This window comes from Bos indicus, chromosome 2 (assembly GCF_029378745.1).
Source record: "Bos indicus isolate NIAB-ARS_2022 breed Sahiwal x Tharparkar chromosome 2, NIAB-ARS_B.indTharparkar_mat_pri_1.0, whole genome shotgun sequence".
NCBI lineage: Eukaryota > Metazoa > Chordata > Mammalia > Artiodactyla > Bovidae > Bos > Bos indicus.
In genome coordinates this window covers 126414392-126440689 of record NC_091761.1, presented here as the reverse complement: position 1 = coordinate 126440689, position 26298 = coordinate 126414392, and the positions used below count along the sequence as shown (strand labels likewise).

At 43.3% G+C, this 26298-nt stretch overlaps 1 protein-coding gene across 4 annotated transcripts in view; it reads left to right on the top strand.

Moving 5' to 3' along the window:
* Nucleotides 1-217: 217 nt before the first annotated feature.
* Nucleotides 218-26298, top strand: part of DHDDS (dehydrodolichyl diphosphate synthase subunit) — a 38644-nt gene continuing 12563 nt past the window's right edge. For 2 of the 4 annotated variants that reach the window (XM_019980590.2, XM_019980585.2), the window contains exons 1-7: nt 218-306; nt 840-955; nt 2911-3027; nt 7806-7948; nt 11299-11415; nt 12357-12458; nt 25956-26070. In XM_019980590.2, coding sequence (XP_019836149.1) covers nt 893-955; nt 2911-3027; nt 7806-7948; nt 11299-11415; nt 12357-12458; nt 25956-26070 — 657 coding nt within the window. In that variant the 5' untranslated portion in view covers nt 218-306; nt 840-892. The remainder of the gene's footprint in view (nt 307-839; nt 956-2910; nt 3028-7805; nt 7949-11298; nt 11416-12356; nt 12459-25955; nt 26071-26298) is intronic. The other 2 variants (XM_019980611.2, XM_019980601.2) reach the window with 1 other exon arrangement.

Below are 26298 nucleotides of genomic sequence, written 5' to 3'. Positions count from 1 at the left end.
TGGACCCCTCCTTCCCCAGCGAGGTCCCTGACACTTGGCCCGAAGCCGAGTCGCCCGCCTCACCGCTTCCCGAAAGCTCTCGAATTCGCCTCACCCCACCCAGCCCCCAGGCGTTCGAACGGCCGGGAATGCTGGCCTCGTCGCTCCTCCTCCTCCGACCGCGCAAGCGCAGGCTAGGGCTCCGCCCCTTAGGTGACGGGAGAGGCGTGTCCCAGCGCCCAACGATGACGTGTTCTTCCAGCGCCACGTCGTGAGGAAGTGTCGGTCCACTGGAGCAGTTGGAAGGCCCTGGTAGTGCTTGTCAAGGTGCTGGATTCAGGGTGGGGTGGACTGAAGGAGAGAGATTGACTGGGCAAGAGGTAGCTGTGGGACAGGCAAAAGGAACAGTGGAAGTGACAGAGAGTAAATAATTGGGAAATCTCTAGGATAGGAGGTAACGGGTGCAGTAGCTGAAAGGGTTGTCGACCTGGTGCACCGAAAGTCAGAAGCTGCCTGGGGGAGGATGGAAAAGGAAGAAGGGGGAAGGATCAGGATGTAGGCGCTACGATGTGACAGGAAACAGACGTTTTCAATAGATGTTCAGAAAAAGGCGGTGCAGACACTGAGGGAGAAGGGAATATAGCAGCAAGCTCCACCAAGCAAGCCCGTGGAGCCAAGAAAAGGCCTCTGCCCTCAAAGTCCTGTTGTCTTAAGTCTGGGTGGGGAAAGACTAGAGGCTTAGGCCAGTGCCTTTGGGTTCTAATGCTGGCTGCTCTCTACCATTTTTGGTGAATCCCTGCAAGTCAAACGTAGTTGTTTGCCGGCGTGGTGACTTATGGTTCTCTTTCTTGTTTATACAGAGTTACCTGGTTGGTGTCTGATCGTCCTGTGCTGCTTCTCCGGGGCAAGAACTATGTCATGGGTCAAAGAAGGAGAGCTGTCATTTTGGGAGCGGTTCTGTGCCAATATCATAAAGGTGAGCCGTGGCCCACAGCACCAGCTGGCCTTTTGGTTTGTTGGGTAAATTTATATCAAAACCTGTTATTAAAATTGAGTAACCCCTGACGTTTATGGATTTGTAAGAGAATTTAGCAGTGTTAAAGAATCTTAGAGTTGCAAGTCTACGTTTCTGGCAAATTATTGTCCTAACTCCTGCGTTTTCAGGAAACCTAGGACCTCCTGGTGTCACTGGGCAGCACGGCTGTTAGGTTTTCCTGAAATTTGTTTCCGTAGAACTTTGATCGGTTATTCCTAGTACTGTCCTCTGGGTTTAGATAAAATAACTAATCTTTCTTTGATGTGAGGTAGAGCATAATGGTTAAGAGTTTGGGATCTGGAGGCAGACAACTGTGAATGAATGTCCTATTGTGTCATGTACTAACCATGTGACTTTATATGGTGGTTTTGAGGATTAGATGAAACTACATAGAAAGCCCTCAGCACATTGTCTAGCAGTTTTTAATTACTATTGTTGGGGGTGCCTTTCAGCCATTTGAAGACTATAGTCACTGTTTCCTACACTCTCCTTGGTTCCCCTGTCTCTTCCCTCAACTTTTTCTCTAGGAATCACAGCAAAGTTATATCCTCTGCATATGAAAGGTTTGAGATTGGAGCCAGTCAGCTTGGTTTCAGCCCCAGGCTGCCAAGCAGTGGGTAGCAGTGAATTTATGAGTAAGCCTTGAATACCACCTCCCCACACACAAAAAATGCCAAGTGATCTCAAGCAGTGCAGGAAATGGAAAGCATCTCCTTAGGGAATCACTGCAGTCTTGTGTTCGGAAGAACAAACTTCATGACTTTTTTGGAATATGTTTTGGGGGAGGGGCCTCTATGTAGGGCAGAGAAGGCGATGACACCCCACTCCAGTACTCTTGCCTGGAAAATCCCATGGACGGAGGAGCCTGGTGGGCTGCAGTCCATGGGGTCACTAAGAGTTGGACACGACTGAGTGACTTAACTTTCACTTTTCACTTTTATGCATTGGAGAAGGAAATGGCAACCCACTCCAGTGTTCTTGCCTGGAGAATCCCAGGGACGGGGGAGCCTGGTGGGCTACCATCTATGGGGTCACACAGTCAGACATGACTGAAGCAACTTAGCAGCAGCAGCAGCTCTATGTAGGGGTGAAAATAGAAAATGTCAGAGTGTTGCAGGGGAAGCGGTCTATGAAGAAACCCTCCAATGAGGGAAAATAGTCCAAGGAGTGAATTTTTGCTATGGTGTACAATGTAAGGCTGCTCTAAGCCAGATAAGAAGTTTTGTTTGCCTCCCAAATGCCTTCCTTGTTTGTTTTGAAGTGGCTCCTGACATTGAAATTTTTATAAAAATCTTGAGTGTCTTTTCTTGTGAAATAAGAAGATCCAACAATTTTAGGCCTCTATTCCTGTGTGACAGGACTCAGATGGAAGTGGATGCCTGTTTTATGAGGAGGATGCCCTCTACATTTGACCACATCCATCATTATCTTTCTTGTGTCTTCCAGTTGAAAGCTAATGAAACCAAGCTGGTGGTTAAGGGCATATGGTTAAGGCATGCACTCTGGAAGCACACAGACCTCAGTGTGAATCCCCACTTTGTCTCTTCTTAGCTGTGTAACTTGTGCAGGTCGCTTGACCTCTCTGAGCCTCAGTTTTCTCATGTGTAAAGTGCAGATAATACTATTTACTTCATATGTTTGTATGATGGAAAAAAAGCTAAGGTGAAGTATAAAAAATCTAGTATAGCCCTTGATATGTAGTAAGGGCTCAATAAACACATAAATAAAAATAAATAAAAGTGCTTAATGCTTATATATTGAGCAAAAAAATACAGAATACCCAATTCCCTTCCTCAGGACTTTTATCATATAACTCAAGCCTATCATCTTGGCATATTGTCTCCTTTTATCTCTGAGTATTATGTGATGTGTCCGTTTGTCTTCTTACTTGACAGGCAGGCCCCATGCCCAAACACATTGCGTTTATAATGGATGGGAACCGTCGTTATGCCAAGAAGTGCCAAGTGGAGCGGCAGGAGGGCCACTCACAAGGCTTCAACAAACTGGCAGAGGTGGGTATGGGTGGCAGAATCAAGGGTGAATGGTCTGGGGAGAATTGGATTATAGTTAAAATCCAAGCCCTGAGTTTGCTGTGGTTTGGGAGTGCTTTTATAGCTGTTTGTTTTCTTCCTTGCTTGTTTGCTAGCTGTAAGTCTCATACCAACATTCACAAAAAATTAAATCGTCTAGTTAATCATTACAAAGTATTAGATATAAGAGCAAAATTGTCTCCTCTTACCACTTTAATCAACAGTTTATATTTTTCTGTGCCTCATCCCAGTCCTTATAGTATGTTTGACATGACTTAACATCCGTAAAATTATATCTATGCTTTTGAAAAAAATTGTTTATTTTTCAGTTCAGTTCAGTCGTTCAGTTGTGTCCAACTCTTTGTGACCCTATGGACTGCAGCATGCCAGGCCTCCCTGTCCATCACGGACTCCCAGAGCTTACTGAACCCACGTCCATTGAGTTGGTGATGCCATCCAACCATCTCATCTTCTGTCGTCCCCTTCTCCTCTCGCCTTCAATCTTGCCCAGCATCAGGGTCTTTTCAGATGAGTCAGTTCTTTGCATCAGGTGGCCAAAGTATTGGAGTTTCAGGAATACTGTGTCGGTTTCTGCCGTATATCAACATGAATTAGCTATAGGTATGCATATGTCCCCTCCTCTTGAACCTCCCTCCCACCTCCCACCCTTTCCCACCCCTCTACGTTGTTATAGGGGGTTTGGGTTCCCTGAGTCAGTCATACAGCACATTTTCATTGGTTATCTGTTTTACATATGGTAGTGTATATGTTTCATGCTACTCTTTCCATTCATCCCACCCTTTCCTTCTCCAACCCCCCACCCATGTCTGTTCTCTATGTCTGCTTCTCCATCGCTGCCCTGCAAATAGGTTCATCAATACATTTTTCTAGGTTCCATATATATGTTTTAATATGTATTTATATTTGTTTTTCTGACTTTCTTCACTCTATATAATATGCTGTAGGTTCATCTACCTAATTAGAATTGACGCAAATGTGTTCCTTTTTATGGCTGAGTAATATTCCATTGTGTGTATATACCACAGCTTCTTTATCCATTTGTTTGTCTATGGACATCTTGGTTGCTTCCATGTCCTAGCTACTGTAAATAGTGCTACAGTAAACACTGGTGTACATGTGTCTTTTTCAGTTATGGTTTCCTCAGGGTATATGCCTAATAATGATATTACTGGGTTGTGTGATATCTCCATACTGTCTTCCTGGACATACTGGAGTGGGTAGTTGTTCCCTTCTCCAGCTGATCTTCTCAACCAGGGATCAAACCCAGATCTCCTGCATTGCAGACAGATTCTTTACCAGCTGAGCCACCAAGGAAGCCCAAGAATACTAGAGTGGGTAGACTATCCCTTCTCCAGGGGATCTTCCCCACCCAGGAATAGAACCAGGGTCTCTTGCATTGCAGGTGGATTCTTTACCAGCTGAGCTACCAGGGAAGCCCATGATAGTTTTATTCCTAGTTTTTTAAGGAGTCTCCATACTGTCTTCCATAGTGGCTATATCAATTTACATTCCAACCAACAGTACAAGAGGGTTCCGTTTTCTCCACACCCTTTCCAGCGCTTGTTGTTTGTAGATTTTTTTGATGATAGCCATTCTTTCTGGGGAGAAGGCAATGGCAACCCACTCCAGTACTCTTGCCTGGAAAATCCCATGGACGGAGGAGCCTGGTAGGCTGCAGTCCATGGGGTCACTAAGAGTTGGGCATGACTGAGCGACTTCACTTTCACTTTTTACTTTCACGCATTGGAGAAGGAAATGGCAACCCACTCCAGTGTTCTTGCCTGGAGAATCCCAGGGACAGAGGAGCCTAGTGGGCTGCTGTCTGTGGGGTCACACAGAGTTGGACACGACTGAAGTGACTTAGCAGCATTCTTACTGATGCGAGGTGATATCTCATTGTAGTTTTGACTTGCATTTTTCTAATAATGATGTTGAGCATATTTTGATGTGTTTATTAGCCATCTGGATGTCTTTGGAGAAATGTCTGGGTAGGTCTTTTACCCACTTTTTGATTGGGTTGATTGTTTTTCTGCTATTGAGTTGTATGAGCTGCTTGTATATTTTGGAAATTAATCCTTTGTCAGTTTCATTTGCTATTATTTCCTCCTGAGGGTTGTCGTTTCACCTTGTTTATAGTTTCCTTTGCTGTGCAAAAGCTTTTAAGTTTAATTAGGTCCCACTTGTTTATTTTTGTTTGTATTTCCATTATTCTAAGAGGTGGGTTATAGAGGATCTTGCTATGATTTATATCATACAGTGTTCTGCTTATGTTTTTCCCTAGGAGTTTTATAGTTTCTGGTCTTACATTTAGGTCTTTAGTCCATTTTGAGTTTATCCTTTTACATGTAGTTGTCCAGTTCTCCCACCACCAATTATTGAAGAGACTGGTCTTTTCCCCATTGTATATTTTTGCCTTCTTTGTCAAAGACACGGTGCCCATAGGTGTGTGGGCTTATCTCTGGACTTTCTATCTTGTTCCATTGGTCTGTGTTTTATCTATAGCTTTGATAACCTTGTTTTTTCTTGACATTTGGGCAAGCATTTTTCTAGGTTCATGTATAGCCTTTCTACCTGTATGTTTTGATGACTGTGGAACATTTTATCCTGAGGATCTGACATGGTTTGTTCAGCTGCTCCACTGTTATTGGACATTATAAATGGTACTGGGCTTCCCTGGTGGTTTTGACAGTAAAGAATCCCCTTACGATTCAGGAGACTTGGGTTCGATACCTGGATCAGGAAGATCCACCGGAGAAGGGAATGGCTACCCACTCCAGTATTCTTGCCTGGAAAATCCCATGGACAGAGGAGCCTGGCGGGCTACAGTCCATTGGATCACAAACAGTTGGATACAACTGAGCAACTAACACTTTCACTTTTCACTTTGATAAATGGCACTAGTTTAGAATAAATTCTTAGACGTGACATTTCCAGAGCAAAAGTAAGGGGTAACTACCCATCCTGAGATTGAGGTGTTTTTCAGGACACGGGCCTTTAAGTGCTTAAACTAGGAAAAGGACCAGACAAACAAGGACATGACTCCAACAGAGGTCATCGGCATTTTATGGTTTTAATGCCTATTGCAAATTGGGAAACATTAAATTTAACGATAACAATGGACTGTGTTGATCTTTGTGAAACTCTAGCCCATGGATCTCAGCTTCCTGGCACAAGAACACAGCCAGCACAGTGATACTTTTTGCCTTGAATGAGTGGTTGTGGAGTTCTCTCCAACATTGTGGAGTCTTCAGGTCTGTTGACCTGAAGTTTCTCTTTTATGACTAGAGGCGGTTTTGCCCTAGTGCTTAGGAGCTTAAGCTCTGTGGTCACTTAGAATTCATCGGCACCCCTGCTCTGCCACTTCCTGGCTCTGTGACCTGCTTTAAGTTACATAGCTTCCCTTTGCCTCAGTTCCTCCATCTACAGTATGGGGAAATAACATAAGGATTAAATAATATGGTTCAATGAAAAGCATGTGGCACATGCTGGCGTAAAGGAAGTGCTCAAAAATTGAAGTTGTTATTAGCGTCTTTACTGACTGAGGTCAATGGTGGGCTCCAACCCGGATGTACCCACTAAGTTCGCTGCCTGGTAAGGTCTTCAGGGCCCAAGCCTATTGGCAGTTAATGTGTTTGTGTATCTGATAGCGAATTAGAAAGGTGGTTCTTCAGCTTTATTTCTTCAGTTCTGTTTGGATGTCTTCTATCCCTTGCCTTTAACCTCTAGGCTCCCTGTTTCAGCACTGCTGTTCTCAGCTCCAGTTTGTTCTCCACCTTTAGTGGCACTGGGTTAGAGAAGTACCAGAAGACTGAGTTTAAATTTGAGTTTTACTTCTCTTTTCATTGAGATGTAATTTCATACAGGGAAATGCACAAATTTGGGGTTTTGACAATTGCACTTGTCTGTCTATTCCACACCCCTATCAAGATATAGAACATTTCCATCTTTCTAGAAGGTTCCTTTGTGCCCCCCCCACCCCAGTGAAAGCCTATGCTACCTCCTCTTCCTCTCTACAGGCACCCACTGTTCTGATTTCTGTCACTCAGTGTGATGAATGTTTGCTGTTCTAGAACCTCACATAATGGATTCGTACAGTAGAGCTGTGGACTTTTGATACATTTCTTCACTTTCCCAGGCTCAGTTTTACTATCTGTAAAGTAGGCATGAAAACAATAATGCCTTTCTCAAAGGGTTGCTTGAAGAATCAAATGAAAAAATGTATGTGGAAACACTTTGGAGACTTAAATGCTACACACTTGTGCAGTTGTTGCGTGTTTTCTTGTAACTCATCAGCCTCTCAGTCTTCTGGAATAATGATGCTATGGGCACCTGTGTTCTTATGTACCTTTAGCCACCTGTTGAGGGATGGATTGTGATGCCGTTTCACAGATAAGGAGATTTAGGCCCTGAGAGGTTAAATGATATGCCTGCAGTCACATAGCTAGTGCATGATGGAGTCAGGGGCTAGGACCTAGAACTTTACTCTCTCAGTGAAGAGTTCTTTCCAGTAAACCACAGTAGCATCAGCGTAATAATACTCATTAAGTTCGCATTTTTCAGTCTCTCAATTGGTGGCTTTCTGCTTGTTTGGTTCACTATTCTGGTATTATCCTAGTTCTACCCAGAGTGGGAAGGAAGAAAGTCTGTCTCCCACTTCCAGCACTGAGATGGGGCTGAGGCATGCCCCGTTTCCCTTCCTGCTCTTCCTGGATCCTAGCTCCTTGCCTTCTCCCCCTCAGACTCTGCGTTGGTGTTTGAACTTGGGCATCCTGGAGGTGACGGTCTATGCGTTCAGCATCGAGAACTTCAAACGCTCCAAGAGTGAAGTAGACGGGCTAATGGATCTGGCCCGGGAGAAGTTTAGCCGCCTGATGGAAGAACAGTAAGATGCTGTCAGAGGGGAGCGTGCGTCCTTCCACCACCTCCAGCCTTATCCTAACCTTCAGCTCTCTTTTCTGGGGCTAGTTAAGGAACTCTAAATCTTTCTGCTGTTAATAAGACCTCTTCAGTGGCAAGTATGACAAGCTAGTTTTTCTCTTTTTTCAAAGGAATCATTTATTTGAGGGTATGGAGGTATTTCATAGAATTCAAGGACAAGTACAACCAGCCTCAGGTAGAACTGAAGTCAGGGATTGGAATCCGTTAGATAATGGATTCTAAATGCCTCCTTGGACATTTACTTCTTTGGCTCCACAGACCAGCTTTGTCTGCTTCAAGAGCACAGCCCAGAATGAACTAAAACCCTAGTTGGTTCTAGTTCTAAGCAGCCCACCTTAGATTGGATTTCTATCCTGGGACCAGTAAGCTGTGACCAGGGGAGTAGAGTGAGAGAAACTTTGAAAAAGTCATTTTCTGTGGTGCAGTCATCCCTAAAAAGCAACTATACTTCCCTGTATATTCCCTTGGAAGGAACTGGATGATGCACAAAAGGCCTTTATGGGGATGAGTCAGTACTAGTCTTATCTGTCATTATGTTTAAGCCTTAACTCAGGGAGCAAAGCCAGAATGGGATGAAGAGGAAGTTTGGTGGAAATTATTTGCTCCAAAATGTGGAACTCTCTCCAGCCCGGACTGCCCCAAAGTCTTCATTACGACCATTTTCTGCCCAGCTCCTCCTCACTCCAGGACCAGGAAGAGGAGAGAACAGAATACTTAGAGCTCTAGCAGAGCTGGGCCTAGGACAGTTCTGTCATTTCTGTCCCTGTGTGGGTCTGGGTGAGGGGAGAGTAGCCAGGCTTCTCTGTCCATGTTAAGATGGTGAAACTCTGGGCCACAGAGATTACTGCCTCCTTTGTGGCTCAGAAGTCACACCCAAGGGACTGGGGACGGAGGTAATGGGGATACGTTTCAGGTGTTCAGATTCTTCTGTATTTCACACTAATTTTGCCTTTTTAAAGTGCTTATACTGTGTGTCAGGCCCTGAGCCTAATGTGCATTCTCGTTTAATATTCACATTATCCTGTGAGAAAGGTATTATTATCCCAGTTGTAGAGAGGAAGAAAGTAAAAACCAGAGAAGTTTAGGTGTGTATCTTGGGTTGTGCAGCTATCAGACAGACAGAGCCAAAACAGACAGAATCTTTCTGACTCTGGAGCTAAGCTGTTGTCTATTATACTGCACTCCAAGAGACAGGAGGTAATCTTAGAGTTCTTAAAAGGTGCTCCTGAGATTGTTCTAATCAGTCAGTAGTAGAGGACATGGTCTTAGGTTGTGAAGTCCTGGACAGAGCAATAAGAAGCCTCAGCAGTGGTTTTCCTGTAGTGTGCCACAGAACCCCAGTGTTGTGAGGGCGGGCGTGCAAGGGCCCAGAGGGGACAGGGTATGCAGTGCCGCTTTGTCTTTATCTTTTACATATTGGGCATCTGTTTCAGATTTGATTCAAAGAAAGAGTTGTTTGGCTAAAAGAAGTTTGGAAAACCACTGGTCTAGTTTGGTTTCATCAGTTGGGAAACTAACCCTGGTGGAAAGAAGAGAAAGGCTTGCCCATGGTCACACAGCAAACCAGTGGCAGAGCCAGGCTGGGAACCCAGGTCTCCTGGCTCCTTGCCAGCACTTTCACAGCTCCTTCCCTGTAGCCCTCCTTCGGGTCATGTGCACTTTCCCAGTAAGGCAGAGATGGTTAGCACCCCCAGTTTACAAGGTAAGAGGCTCAGCGAGGCTAAGCAGTTATGCTAGGTCAGATAGTAAGCAGTAGCACTAGGGCTTGAATCTAGGTATTCTTTCTCTTTTTTGGCCGCATCCCAGGGCACGCTGGATCTTAGTTCCCTGACCAGGGATTGAACCTGTGCCCCCTGCAGTGGAAGTGCAGAGTCCTAAAAACTGGACTGCTAAGGAATTCCCAAATCTAGGTGTTCTTATTCAAATATTGCCTTGATTTTGAGTATACATTTGTCTACTAGTACTCAAGTGGGTTCTCAAAACTAGGTGATTAGATCTTGCTTCACTCTTGGAAGAAATGTGGTTGAGGGTTGCAGTGTGGAAAGGCTGTGGGTGCAGCCTTCAACTCTGGATCAGGGTTCTCCAGAACCTGCCAGATACCCTCACCCCACAGTATACTTCTTGTTACGGAGCTCCTGTTTTCCAAACATTAGTCATTCTGTTTCTCTTTAGCATTCCCAAGTTCAAGAAGCTGACTAGGAAACAGTGAGCTCATGCTCACTCTGCCATTTGGGAGTTACTATATAGAGGCAGTGTAATGTCGTGATTAAAAAGGCCCTAGAACCAGACTGCCTTAATTCAGTATCTGACTTTCTACTCACCAGCTGCCTGATCTTGAATGAATTAACCTCCCTGGGCCTCAGTTTCTTCATCTGTAAAAGGGGAATGATAATGGTGTCTGCCTCAAAGGTAGATGTAAAAATGGAATGCATGTAAAACACTTAGACCAATGTCTGAAAAAGTGAAAATGAAAGTTGCTCAGTGGTGTCCGACTCTTTGTGACCCCATGGACTGTATAGTCCTGAATTCTCCAGGCCAGAACACTGGAGTGGGTAGCCTTTCCCTTCTCCAAGGGATCTTCCCAACCCACGGATCGAACCAAGGTTTCCACATTGCAGATGGATTCTTTACCAGCTGAGCCACAAGGGAAGCCCAAGAGTCCTGGAGTGGGTAGCCTATCCCTTCTCTAGTGGATCTTCCCAGCCCAGGAATCAAACCAGGGTCTCCTGCATTGCAGGCGGATTCTTTACCAACTGAGCTATCAGGGAAGCGCAGACCAATGTCTGGCAATTAACAAACATATAATTAATGTTAGATGTTGCTATACTTATATTTCACGAGAAGTTAACAAAAGTAACTAGTAATACAACTCCTGCCCTTGAGTTTGTTTGCCTGTCAGAATGGGACAGATAGCAGAGAATCCATGTGATGCAGCTTGCCAACAGGGACACGTGAGGCAGTGTAATATGTGTTAAAGAAGTTTGGGTTCTCAAATCAGACAGACCTAGGTTTCAGTCCTGACACGGCTCTTGATGGTTGTTTTGACTTTGGGTAATCCCTATCTGAGCCTCAGCCTATTCTGTGTGAGCTTCAGTTTCCCGCTGGAGAACAGGGAATGTACTAAACTCCTTTCACAGACATTGAAGGCATGCAGTGAAATAATGTAGAATGGTGCCTGACACACAGGAAAGCACTCACGCTGGTAACTGAGTATTATCTAAGCACTTTGCTCTCTCCAGCTCAGCAGGTGCTCTGTCCCAACTCCCAAACCTGCCTCCTTTCCCCCCTGATTAGGGAGAAACTGCAGAAGCATGGGGTATGTATCCGGGTCCTGGGTGATCTGCATTTGTTGCCCTTGGATCTCCAGGAGCTGGTCGCACAGGCTGTGCAGACCACCAAGAACTACAACAAGTAAGTTTTCAGATTTTCCCTTAGGGGCCTGTATCAATCTTTGACTCCCTCTAACTTTGGGGAGACCTCCTGGGCCTTTCTTGGCCTGCATTTGGTACAAGAGGCAACAAGGACTTGGTTTCGGATGCTTAGAAGCTTCCTCCTTCAGCTATAGGGCAGATGGAGATGTTTCTGCAGTACCTGTTACATGTGTGTATGTTCACACGTGCAGTTTCTTATCTTCATCCCTCATGGGCCTTGCCCCCTCCTATATATATGCACATATATATACACACACATACATATTTAAGCGTATAAATATATACATATATTTGTGCATGTATATATATGTGTGTACCTGTTTACATACATTTAATGTATATATATACATATTTAAATATATATGTTTGTGTTTGTGTGTATTTTTTAATTGACAGAGGATGGGGTAGGAATGTATCAAGCATTATCCCTGTCTCTGAAGACAGATCCCTCAAGAAATTCTCTTTCTGTCCCACTGCTTTGACCAGTAGATGGGATGCCCTGGGGAGGGCATGCCGATGCATTGGGAACAGAGTTTAATCATCCAAACCTCATTATGTTGGCTTTGCAATGTAATGTATATTTGGCAGTGGATTTGTTTCACATCAGATTTCCTTCCTGCTCTTCTCTACTTGTTCTAATAATCACAATGAATTCACATCCTCGGAAAGCCAGGTGCTAGCAGAAGGCAAGAAGATTAAGTGAATAATAAGGATCAGTTAGTATTATTCTTACTACAAAACTAATGTTTTTTTCCCCAAGGAAAATAGGAAAACTCAAAAAACTAATAATCTCGCCTTTCAGAGGTAACCATGGTTAACCTTTGATGTGTGTTCTACCACAGAGGGGGTGCTCTGTAATCAGGGACTCTGCTTCTTACTCCCTGTCCCTCTCGGTAAATTATTCTGTTCTTCCCTTCTCAGGTGTTTCCTGAACGTCTGTTTTGCTTACACATCCCGTCATGAAATCAGCAATGCTGTAAGAGAGATGGCCTGGGGAGTGGAACAAGGCCTGCTGGATCCCAGGTACCCACAGTCGTTCAGCATGGTGACTGATAGGGAAAGCAGGCATGCACTGAACCATACAGTCCCTCCTAAGTCATGTGCGTGGGTCAGAAGTCAGAGCAGGAATGTATGTGGAAAGATTCAGGTGAGGGTGATTCCCCTCACTTAGAGTTTCAGAATGACTTCTTATAGCCTGCTTTAGAATTTCTCTGTGTTCACCACATACCAAGAACTTCCAGAAAAATGGCATAGCAGGATAGGAACACTGTGGCATGCAATAAACATGATGCCCTCCTGGTGCTCTGGCAGAGTTTTTCTAGGAATGATTTTTCAGGAATGCAGCTTTTGGGGGGTATTGTCCTTCAGACCTGTCATGTTACAGTTCATACAAGATTCAGGTATTTTTCAAAAAGAAAGTTCTTCATCATTAACAATGTGGTGGGATATTTAGAGCCGGGAGAGACTTTGGAAGCCATCTGTCTGTTCAGTCTCTATTATGAGTATAACCTTTGGTAATAATATTAGTAAACTAACAACAGCAATAGTAAAATAAAGTAGCAAAAAAAAAAACAAAACCCAGGTAATACATTATGCTTTGTATTTTATTAAATTAATATTCTTAAGTGTAAGAGCTTTGAGTCTTTTCTCCATTTTATAGATGAGAAAACTGAGCTCACACTGAAATGACTTTCCCAAGGTCATTCTGCTAACAAGTGCCAGAGCTGGGACTTCTATCAAAAACTGTCTTGATTCCAGAGGTTTTGTCCTGACATATGGGGTCTTGGGACCCAGGAGTTTTTCTGACTCGCCTCTTGGATATAATTTTATTTTCCTGGGAAACTAAATTAAAATGAAGTTTCTCAATGAGAATGAAAGTATATAAGAAGAAAAAGAGATAGTTTTTAAGGCTATTTTATGAATCCCTCTTCTCCCCAATAGCTGAATGATCTTTCTGTGCTACATAATTTTATTCATTCAATCAATCATTCATTCGTTAAACAGATATTTTTTAAGTGCCTACAAAAGGCCAGGCAAATTGCTATATATAGAGGATATAGTGGTAAGAATAAAAAACATGTATTTCCTGTTTTCATGGAGCTCTGGCAAGGGAAACAAACATTATCAAGGTCATACAAGTCAGCATAAAACTATATTGATGCTAAGCGTGATAAAGGCATTGGTGCGTGGTTCAATAAGAATTTATACTTAAGAGGAATGGACCTAGTATGGAAGGCTCTCCAAAGGAAATGAGTGATAAGTGACCTCCCAGGGGGGTGGGTGGATAAGTAATAGCTGGGGAAAGAGGCAGTCGTGTGAGGAGCTTGTGAGTTGCACAAATACTGTTGGGAAAAATTCAAGCAGAGAGTACTTGGAAGGGAGCTTAAATTATGGTGGTGATGGTGGAATAGCCCAGAGTGAATCAAGAGTAATGCAGCAGATCAAACTGAGAAGACTTGGTGGGCTGACGCTGGGAAACTTGGTGGGTGACTCCAGGTGGGTGTTACGGGTGACTTTGACTTATGCAACAGAGGACAGTGGTGCCCTTCACTGTGCTGAGAACCCTGAGAGGATGCAGTTTGAGGAAGAAGGTCAGGAGTTTGGTCTAGGATATCCTGTAGTTGTTGAGCATAGATGTCAGGTCTACAGTAGAGAGGAGGGGTGGGGACTCGGGTAACAGTATGGTAACTGATGCAAAGAGAGGGCCTAAGGAATCTGAGGAGATTCTAGAGTGAGAAGAAGAGAAGGCCTAGGATGGAGTTTTGAGAAAACTGGCTGGGTAGAGGAAAAGAAGCCTTAAGGGGAAAAGAGAATGAACAACCAGAAAGGTTGAAACAAAAGCACTGCCAGTATTATAGAAAGCAAGTAAAGAAGGTGTTCATCAGCGCAGGTGGGGTGGGAGCAACAGTATCAAACAGTGTACAGAGGTCAGTTAATATGTGGATTGAAAATTAGCTATTAGTGGGAAAAAAATGAAGATACAGGCTAAGTTGGCAGTGTGGGGCTGGGCAGGAAGATGAGATATAAGTAGATGAGGGATATATAAGTAGATGCAAGTTACTGGTAATTTTCTGATTCTTGGATGATTCTATAGTTGTTCATTATATTCTTAGTGCTTTACAGTTAACATTTTATGCATTTACAAATATTTGTGCTAAAAAGAAAAGAAGCTATTTAGCAAGCAGATTTAACATCCTTCATGCCTGGGACTAGAGCTCTGATCTCTCCTCCTAGTGCAGGATGATTTATGTTCCTCCCACATTGCATAGCCACTGACTTCTTGCTTTTTGCCTAGCAAATTTTCTCATATCCATTTTTTCTACCCTGCATGGTTTAGTAACTTGCCTGTGTGGGTTAGTCATGCAGACATGGTGTGGGCTGGGCAGGTTACTCGGGTAAGGAGGCTGTCTCTCAAACCACCAGTTCAGGAAGCTTGATGTTCAGCTCAGATTGGGCTGATCAGGGCCTGAGGCAGTGCTCTTTACGTTCTTCAGTTTTAGGCAAATCCATATTTATAACAGGGAGTCAGTGAGTTCACTACAGCCAGGCTCTACTCTTCTCATAACTGGAATTTTTCTGTTCTCTCATTACCACTATCCAGCTCCTCATTTTCCTGTCTTCCAGGGTATATATATTTTTTCTAGCAGCCATATTAATAGATTGTTTTTTGAGTATCAAATTACAGAAGAAGGAATTAGGTTGAGCATAAATGATAGTTAATAAACTCTTCTGGAACAGGTCTTAACACTCTGCCGGCCTCTATCTTCCCCTTAAAACAATAGTGTTAATAATAATTGCTAGTGTTTACTAAGCATTTTCTTTGCAGCCAGCACTTGATAAGTAGTCCATGTATATACTTCATTTAATCCTTAGATAGACGCTTTGAGGTAAATACTGTTTTTATAAATTGAACCTCACTATGAGGTTAAATCGGAGAAGGCAATGGCACCCCACTCCAGTACTCTTGCCTGGAAAATCCCATGGACAGAGGAGCCTGGTGGGCTGCAGTCCATGAGGTCGCTAAGAGTCGGACACAACTGACCGACTTCACTTTCACTTTTCACTTTCATGCATTGGAGAAGGAAATGGCAATCCACTCCAGTGTTCTTGCCTGGAGAATCCCAGGGACAGGGGAGCCTGGTGGTCTGCCGTCTATGGGGTCGCACAGAGTTAGACACGACTGAAGCGACTTAGCAGCAGCATGAGGTTAAATGGGGCTTTTTTGGTGGCTTAGTTGGTAAAGAATGTAACTGCAGTGCAGGAGGCCTGGGTTTGAACCCTGGGTTGGGAAGATTCCCTGGAGAAGGGCATGGTAACCCACTCCAGAATTCTTGCCTGATGAATCCCCATGAACAGAGGAGCCTGGCGGGCTACACAGTCCATGGGGTTGCAAAGAGTCAGACATGACTGAGCGACTAAGCACAGCACAGCATGGGGTTAAATAACCAAGTTCACAAAGTTGACTAGGATTTCCAGCCTGGCTCCAGAGCCTGTGCTGTCTTTCACTGTGGTATACCGACTGCCTTATAGGAAGGTTGAAATAAGCAATAATAAAGTATAAAAATAAAAATTAATATCTAATAGTTATCAGATCTTATGTGGCAGGCACGAGACTGAGTTTATCATGCATAGTCTCATCTGATTTTCATATAAGGTAGTGACTATTATTTGTCCCACTTTATAAGACCACTCATGTTGTTTAGTCACTAAGTTGTGTCCAACCCTTTGCAACCCCATGGACTGTAGCCTTCCAGGCTCCTCTGTCCATGGGATTTCCTAGGCAAGAATACTGGAGTGGGTTGCCATTCCCTTCTCCAGGGGATCTTCCTGACTCAGGGACTGACCCTGTGTTTCCTGCATTTTGACAACGGGATTCTTTACCACTGAGCCCCCAGGGAAGCCCTAAGACTGGCTATGTGCATGGGTGCGTGCATGCTCAGTCATGTCTGACTCTTTGCAACCCCATGGACTGTAGCCTTCCAGGCTCCTCTGTCCATGGGATTTCCTAGGCAAGAATACTGGGTGGGTTGCCATTCCCTTCTCCAGGAGATCTTCCCGACATAGGGATCAAACCCATGTGTCCTGCGTCTCCTGATTGGCATTCTTTACCACTGTGCCATCTGGGAAGCCCAAAACTAAGGTTTAAGAAGATTAGTTGGGACTTCCCTGGCAGTCCAGTGGTTACAGCTGTGCTTCCACTGCAGCGGGTGTGGGCTCAATCCCTGATGGGGGAATTAAGATTCCGCATGCCAGGTGGCACAACCGAAAAATTAAAAAAAAAAAAAAAAAGGGTTAGTTGCCCTGCCTAACCTAAAGTCACATAAACTAAGTGGGACAGCCTGGACTCCACCTCAGTGGCATCTGCTTCCGTAGCCTGTGTTCTTCACCACCTTCTTTATAAACTGAATGCTAGAGAAGTGCACTATGGTGTTATCACAGGGCGCATTTCTGAGTTTGTACCTTCTAGAAAAGGGTCTGTGTTTCCAAGATGGTCCTGGGAACAGTGACACGTGCTTACTCTCCCTTACGGGCCATTCACTGTCTTGTTGATACTCACTGTTGCCAGGCCTCCCTTCCCAAAGCTGATGTCATATCTCCATTATAGGTTTTTAATTGATTTTATTTTAGGTTGGCCATATCCTGAAATAAGTAGTTTACTAGGGAGGAGCCATTATCTTGTGGAATATTTGTACCAATATCCTTCCAGAAGATGTTTTACTTTTTTTTGTGATAAGACATGCATAACGTAGATTTTACTGTTTTAACCATTTTTACTATAATTCAGTGGCATAAAGCCCAGTCACAGTGTTGTGTAATCATCACAACTATTTCCAGAAGTTTTCCATTATCCTAAATAGAAATACTTCTTTTAAAAAGAATACAACCTCCCCGCAATATATGCATACTTTTATAAAAGTCAGAGGTAATCATTAGAGAAAATTTGCAAGCTGTATAAAGATGAAAAATTAAATCTCTCAGGATTCGACCCTCAGCAACAGTCCTGGTAACGGGTTTATTTTTCTGGCAGTGCTGGGTCTTTGTTGCTGCTTGGGCTTTTCTCTAGTTGTGGTGTGTGGGCTTCTCATTGCAGCGGCTTCTCTCGTAGCGGAGACGAGCTCTTGGGCTTCACTAGTTATGGTTCCCGGGCTCTACAGCACAGGCCCGGTAGTTAGAGAGCACCGAGTTGTAGCGCACCAGCTTAGGTGCTCTGAGACATGTGGAATCTTCTCGACCCAGTGATCGAACCTGGGTCTCCTGCACTGGTAGGCAGATTGCCTGCCCCTGAGCCACCAGGGAAGCTGCCAGGTAAAGTTTTGATTTGAAGTATTTCCTTCTGAGTCTTCTTGTGTGCTTATGTATGTGTGTGTGTTTAACTATCTTTTCTAGCAAGCTACTTGTGTTTGAATTCTAGGTTGTTTAAAAAGGTACATAGTCAAATACGTTTTAGATGTATTTATATTTGGAAAACTAGTGAATATTTATTTCTGAGATCTGTTTTCAGTGGCTCATTGATTGATTTATTCGAACAAATCTTCCTCTGTCCTGGCAAAGTCCTCTGCTAGAAGAACAGGATAAGGGCTTGCCCTCAAGCAGTTCACAGTCTGGTGTGTGTACACTAATACGTAATCCATGGTGCCATGTACCACAGTAAGGGATGTGATGTGCAAGGCACAGAGCTGATGCTGACAGAAGTGGTAATCAGCTATGGTTGGGAGTTCAGCCAGAGTCATCTTTTTAAAACACTAATCCAATAATGACATAAATATTTTCAATAGAAGAAATTGCACTGTGAACAACTTACAACCTTAATCATGCTTTGTTGCTTATTTGTAATATGAGCACTCGTCCATGTCCCATGTTTTTAATAATTCTTCCCTTTATTTGTTTATTTATTTTTGGCTGTAACAGGTCTTAGTTGCAGCATGTGGGATCTTTCCCTGTGGTACACAGGTTCAGTAGTTGTGGCTCACGACCTCAGTAGCCGTGAGGCATGTGGGATCTTAGTTCCCTGACCACGGATTGAACCCTCATCCCCTGTATTGGAAGGTGGATTCTTAACCACTGGACCATCAGGGAAGTCTTCTTAATAATTCTTCATATCATAATTTTTAATGGCTACAGAATATATCTTGCTTTAATTTCACTTAAATCACTTAATCACTTTGCTGTTGGTTCTATAAGCTATTTCTAATTTATCATCATTACAAATAGGGCTACAGTGAAATCTACGGCCTTAATTCTTATCTGCATTTTGGATTGTTTCCTTAGGATCTGGATCTGGATGTGTCTGTTTCACCTTATTTTTGCCAAGATTTTTTATTTAATGTAAACTAGAGTTTTGCCAAGAAAATGCACTGGTCATAGCAAACACCCTCTTCCAACAACACAAGAGAAGACTCTACACATAGACATCACCAGATGGTCAACATCGAAATCAGATTGATTATATTTTTTGCAGCCAAAGATGGAGAAGCTCTATACAGTCAACAAAAACAAGACCAGGAGCTGACTGTGGCTCAGATCATGAACTCCTTATTACCAAATTCAGACTTAAATTGAAGAAAGTAGGGAAAACCGCTAGACCATTCAGGTATGACCTAAATCAAATCTCTTATGATTATACAGTGGAAGTGAGAAATAGATTTAAGGGACTAGATCTGATAGATAGAGTGCCTGATGAACTATGGACTGAGGTTCGTGACTTTGTATAGGAGACAGGGATCAAGACCATCCCCATGGAAAAGAAATGCAAAAAAGCAAAATGGCTGTCTGAGAAGGCCTTACAAATAGCTATGAAAAGAAGAGACACGAAAAGCAAAGGAGAAAAGGAAAGATATAAACATCTGAATGCAGAGTTCCAAAGAATAGCAAGAAGAGATAAGAAAGCCTTCCTCAGGGATCAATGCAAAGAAATAGAGGAAAACAACAGAATGGGAAAGACTAGAGATCTCTTCAAGAAAATTAGAGATACCAAGGGAACATTTCATGCAAAGATGGGCTCCATAAAGGACAGAAATGGTATGGACCTAACAGAAGCAGAAGATATTAAGAAGAGGTGGCAAGAATACACAGAAGAACTGTACAAAAAAGATCTTCACGACCCAGATAATCACAATGGTGTGATCACTCACCTAGAGCCAGACATCCTGGAATGGGAAGTCAAGTGGGCCTTAGAAAGCATCACTACAAACAAAGCTAGTGGAGGTGATGGCATTCCAGTGGAGCTATTTAAAATCCTGAAAGATGATGCTGTGAAAATGCTGCCCTCAATATGCCAGCAAATTTGGAAAACTCAGCAGTGGCCACAAGACTGGAAAAGGTCAGTTTTCATTGCAATCCCAAAGAAAGGCAATGCCAAAGAATGCTCAAACTACCCCACAATTGCACTCATCTCACACACTAATAAAGTAATGCTCAAAATTCTCCAAGCCAGGCTTCAGCAATATGTGAACCATGAACTTCCAGATGTTCAAGCTGGTTTTAGAAAAGGCAGAGGAACCAGAGATCAAATTGCCAACATCCTCTGGATCATGGAAAAAGCAAGAGAGTTCCAGAAAAACATCTATTTCTGCTTTATTGACTATGCCAAAGCCTTTGACTATGTGGATCACAATCAACTGTGGAAAATTCTGAAAGAGATGGGAATACCAGACCACCTGACCTGCCTCTTGAGAAATTTGTATGCAGGTCAGGAAGTAACAGTTAGAACTGGACATGGAACAACAGACTGGTTCCATATAGGAAAAGGAGTATGTCAAGGCTGTATATTGTCACCCTGCTTATTTAACTTATATGCAGAGTACATCATGAGAAGCGCTGGGCTGGAAGAAGCACAGGCTGGAATCAAGATTGCTGGGAGAAATATCAATAACCTCAGATATGCAGATGACACCACCCTTATGGCAGAAAGTGAAGAGGAACTAAAAAGCTTCTTGATGAAAATCAAAGTGGAGAGTGAAAAAGTTGGCTTAAAGCTCAACATTCAGAAAACGAAGATCATGGCATCCGGTCCCATCACTTCATGGGAAATAGATGGGGAAACAGTGGAAACAGTGTCAGACTTTATTTTTTGGGGCTCCAAAATCACTGCAGATGGTGATTGCAGCCATGAAATTAAAAGACGCTTACTCCTTGGAAGGAAAGTTATGACCAACCTAGATAGCATATTCAAAAGCAGAGACATTACTTTGCCAACAAAGGTCTAGTCAAGGCTATGGTTTTTCCTGTGGTCATGTATGGATGTGAGAGGTGGACTGTGAAGAAAGCTGAGCGCCGAAGAATTGATGCTTTTGAAGTGTGGTGTTGGAGAAGACTCTTGAGAGTCCCTTGGACTGCAAGGAGATCCAACCAGTCCTTTCTGAAGGAGATCAGCCCTGGGATTTCTTTGGAAGGAATGATGCTAAAGCTGAAACTCCAGTACTTTGGCCACCTCATGCAAAGAGTTGACTACTTGGAAAAGACTCTGATGCTGGGAGGGATTGGGGGCAAGAGGAGAAGGGGACGACAGAGGATGAGATGTCTGGATGGCATAACTGACTCGATGGACGTGAGTCTGAGTGAAGTCCAGGAGTTGGTGATGGACAGAGAGGCCTGGCTTGCTGCGATTCATGGGGTCGCAAAGAGTTGGACACGACTGAGTGACTGAACTGAACTGATTCTAATTTTATAGGTAAAAATTGGTATTTTGCTTTTCTTTAATGGAAATTATTTCTTAAAATTTTTCATGTGGCCAGATAATACCATATAGTTGGTAGTTTTTTCCTGGCCAAAGCACAGATACTCTATTTTCATTTTGTCACTTTTGTCTGTACCTCCTTAGATTTCTCTTCTTTTTGAAATTAATTCTGCCCACTGCATACAGTAGACAGAACAAACTTATTGCAGACACATTTGAAATTCGGAGAGTTTATGTAGGGATCCCAAGTCCCCCAGCATGCTGCTCGGTCTGGAAATAATCTTTATTCTTCTTATGTATGTAGCATTTTATAGTTCCTAAGGTGCACTCAAATCTGTATGTCACTTGAGTTGACCCTCTCAGTAACCTATAAGTAAACAGTACAAATGTGCCTATTTCAAAAACAAAGAGAGCTGAAAAATTGTTGATTGTACAGATTTCGCCTTTTTTTTTTTTTTTTTTTAAATTTTGGCCACAGCACACAGCGTGTAGAATCTCAGTTCCCCAACCAGGGATTGAACCCTGCCCACAGCAGTAAAAGGGCTGAGTCCTAACCACTAGACCACCAGGGGGGCTCCCTGATAGCTCAGTTGGTAAAGAATCCTCTTGCAATGCAGGAGACCCCGGTTCGGTTCCTGGGTTGGGAAGATCTGCTGGAGAAGGGATCGACTACCCACTCCAGTATTCTTGGGCTTTCCTTGTGGCTCAGTTGGTAAAAAATCCTCCTGCAATGTGGGAGACCTGGGTTTGATCCCTGGTTCGGAAGATCCCCCGGAGAAGGAAAAGGTCACCCACTCCAGTATTCTGGCCTAGAGAATTCCATGGACTGTATAGCCCATGGGATTACAAAGAGTCGGACACAACTGAGCGACTTTCACTTTCAGACCACCAGGGAGTTCCCATGTTTCACATTCTTAATGAGAGAATTAAAATCATGCTGTCAAGACAAGACTCGGGGGCTTCTCTGGTGGTCCAGTGGTTAAGAATCCACCTGCCAATGCAGAGGACACAGGTTTGATCCCTGGTCGGGGAAGATCCCACATGCCCCAGGGCAGCTAAGCCCCTGTGTCAAAACCACTGAGCCTAAGTGCCTCAGCTGCTGATGCCCACAGGCCTAGAGCCCATCCTCTGCAACACCAGAAGCCTCTGCAGCGAGACGCCTGCACACCACAACTAGAGAGTGGCCCCCGCTTGCCACAACTGAAGAGAGCCCGTGAGCAGCACTGAAGACCCAGCACAGCCAAGACTCAGATTATCAGGGAATCTGAACCAGAGCCCTTCCTATTGCCCAGACATAAGTGAATATTATTTCTCAAATGATGGTATAGAACATAAAGCTGTGGTTTGCAAAATGATGACTGAGAGATGGACTTACCGAAAGACACACAACTAGTAAGTGTAAATCCTTGTTCTGAATACTCAGCCCAGATTGCTCTGCCTTTTTTTTTTTTTAAATAATTTTTATTTATTTGTTTTTGGCTCTTTGTTGCTGCATAGGCTTTTCATTAGTTTTGGAGAGCGGGGGCTGCTCTCTGGTTGTAATGCGTGGGCTGCTCATTGTGGTGGCTTTTCTTGTGGAACGGGGGGCTCTAGAGCACAGGCTCAGTAGTTGTGGCACATGGGCTTAGTTGCTCTGTGGCATGTGGGATCTTCCCAGATCAGGGATCAAACCTGTGTCTCCTGCATTGGCAGGCAGATTCTTTAGCCCTGAGCCACCAGGGAAGCCTTTCTGCTTTTTTTGACTACACTCCCAGAAGAATGTTCCCACCAAGAAATTTTGTCTTCTAACCTCTTCCCGAGATGCAACTCTTACCACTTGGAGATTCTAAATTCTGCCTCTTGGTGCTTGGTAGGATAGGTAAACAGCATTCCTAGAACCACCAGACACCAGTCTTGCAAATACCCTCTTTCATTGGACAGAACAGTTTAACTTAAGATAATTACTCCCAGTCCCCATTCTTCCTTCATTCCATCTCCTTTCTGAGTGTCTGCTTGGAAAAGTAGCTCTTATCAAATGTAAGAGGGCCGATCATTTTGCTGGTTTTCATATCCTATGTGGATTTTTTGCAGTGTTTCACTGTCCATAGGACTTAAATTTAAGGTTTTAAAATTTCTATCTATAATAAATTCAAACCATAGCCAAAGTATATAAAGTAAAAAAAGATAGTCTTTCCTTCTTATCCAACCTTCCAGAAATAATCACCGTTAATAGTATGGTGTATGCCTTTTTAGATTTTGTTTGCATGTATCTATGTTTATATGTATTCACAGGTGTGAGGGTTTCTGTGTGTGTTTTCCACACTATTTTTTTCTGAAACTTCCTTTTTTTCATTTAATGTTACGTCTTAGACATCTTTCCAAATCAGTGCACTTAGGTTTATCTGTATTAAAAACATTGGCATAGTATTTAATCAAATTGCAAGGTCCTAGGGTATATCCATTTTATTTTTAAAAAAATATTTATTATTTATTAGGTTGGTGCAAAAGTAAAAAAAAAAATTGCAGTTTTGCATTGTTGAACTTTGCTGTTTGATATTGGAATATATTCTCAAATATGGTTATGTTATACATCATTTTAATGCACATTTCTAGCTTTATGGTTTTTTGCTAATGACATTATTGCTGGGTTTTTTTTTTTTTTTTTGCTGTTTATATTTATTTTAGACTATAGAAATGATGTTAGACAAAAAGCAAATTCAAGCAGTTTTTTTATTTGAGTTCAAAATGGGTTGTAAAGTAGCGGAGACAACTGGCAACACCCACAGCGCATTTGGCCCAGGAGCTGCCAACAAATGCACAGTGCAATAGTGGTGCAGAACGCCTCACAAGGGAGGCAGAGCCTTGAAGATGAGGTGCTCAGTGGCCGGCCACTGGAAGCTGACAACGACCAGTTAAGAACAGTCGTCGAAGCTGATCCTCCTCAGACTACACAAGAAGTTGCTAAAGAACCCAACATCAACCATTCTATGGTAATTCAACATTTGAAGCAAGTTGGAAAGGTAAAAAAGCTTGATAACTGGGTGCCTCGTATACTGACTGAAAATCAAAACAATTATTGTTTTGAAGTGCCATCTTCTCTTAATTCTGCCCAACCACAACAAGCCATTTCTTTTTTTTTTTTTTTGCAATTAGAAAATGAAACTTTATTGACAGAGCTTTAACAGTCAAATATACAACATAAGAACAGCATAGATGGTTTCAGTTTATCTTCTTTCAAGCAAATGGCTGCCCTTCACCTGCTTCTGGCATTTCAACAGGCTCTATATTTGATGCAAACTCCTCCCTGACATCAGGACCATCTCCACCTTCACCCCCAGTCTTTGCCTCAGCCAATTGCTGGAGATCAGCTTCCAGGCCAGAATCTTCAAAGGGATCCTTCTCCTCTTCTTCATCACGATTCACTGGATCCTCTCCATGTACTTCCTCCTTTCTAGGTGTGATATCCTGAATCTCAGCTGGCGGTTCCTCTTGTTGAGGTTGCTCAACACTGGGCTGCTGGTCAACCACAGGTTCATCCACCTGGGAGCAATCTTGATTTGTAGGTCCCAATTTTGATGCCACTTGCCCACTCATATTTCTCCCTGGTGAGTCTCAAGTAGTGAGAAAGAACCGGGACTGATTAAACACACCCGTCTCAGGCCCAACGCTCCTCACAGAATGCTCAGGAAGCAACAAGCCATTTCTTGATCGGATTGTGACATACAACGGGAAATGATTTTATATGACAGCCGGCGACAACTAGCTCAGTAATTGGACCAGGAAGTGGCAGAGTACTTCCCAAAGGCAGACCTGCACCAGAGGAAGGTCCTGGTCACTGTTCGATGGTGTCTGGCCCACTACAGCTTTCTGAATCCCAGTGAAACCATTACATCTGAGAAGCATGCTCAGCAAATCGATGGGATGCACCAATGACTGTAACTCCTGCAACCAGCATTGGTCCACAGAAAGAGACCATTTCTTCCCCATTTCTTCTCCACAGCCATGCCCGACCACCTATCACACAACCAATGCTTCAAAAGTTGAACGACTTGGGCTACAAAGTTTTGCCTCATCTGCCATATTCACCTCACCTCTTGCCAACCAATTAACCACTAGTTCAAGCATCTCAACAACTTTTTGCAGGGAAAATGCTTCCACAGCTAGCAGGAGGCAGAAAATGCTTTCCAGAAAATGCTTCGAATCCTGAAGCACGGATTTTTATGCTACAGGAATAAACAAACTTATTTCTCATTGGCAAAAATATGTTGATTGTAATGGTTCCTATTTTGATTAATAAAAATGTGTTGATCCTAGTTTTAATGATTTAAAATTCACCGTCCAAAACCGCAAGTACTTTTGTTCCAACCTAACATTTGGCTATGCTGGGTCTTAGGTGTGGCATGCGGGATCTTTAGTTTCGGCATGTAGCATCTAGTTCCCTGACCAGGGATTAAACCTGAGTCCCCTGCATTGAGAGCATGGAGTCTTAGTCACTGGACCACCCGGGAAGTCCGTGGTGTATGCATTTTTTAAAAAAAGATGTTTTACATGAAGGACAACACATGCTCTGATGGGTACATCTATTTTAGGCCTGCAACTAAATTACTTTGGGTGAAATTTTCATCTTCTCTGAGCTTCAGTTTCCTTATCTAAAAAGTAAGGATAGAAATATCTTATGTAGTTGTGAAAATTAAAATCATTCTTTAATTTATCAAGCATTTATTGAGGGCCTTCTGCATGCCAGGTAGAAGTAATGTATTTGATGGCGTCCTACAAACTGGGAAGCTTTATGTAAGGAAGTTCATCGTGAGAGTAATTCAAGAGGAGATATGTGCTTATCTTTGTCTCTTCCTCACTCACCTTAGCGATGTCTCTGAGTCTCTGCTCGATAAGTGCCTCTATACCAACCACTCTCCTCACCCTGACATCTTGATACGGACTTCTGGGGAAGTGAGGCTCAGCGACTTCCTCCTCTGGCAGGTAGGTCATTTCCAGCCACTATTCTGTTTGTGTCAGAACTGAAAACTGTGACTGCACCCGCAGAACAGATTGGAGGGGGAGCTAAAATCCAGAGTACTGTCTGCAGGCTGTGCCTGGTAACATTTGTTATCCCTTCCTCATCCACCCCTGGCTTTTTGAGTCTGTGTGGTTCTTGCTGCCTGGAATGCCCAGAGGAAAAATCAAAGCCATCCTGCTGTAGTGGAAGCT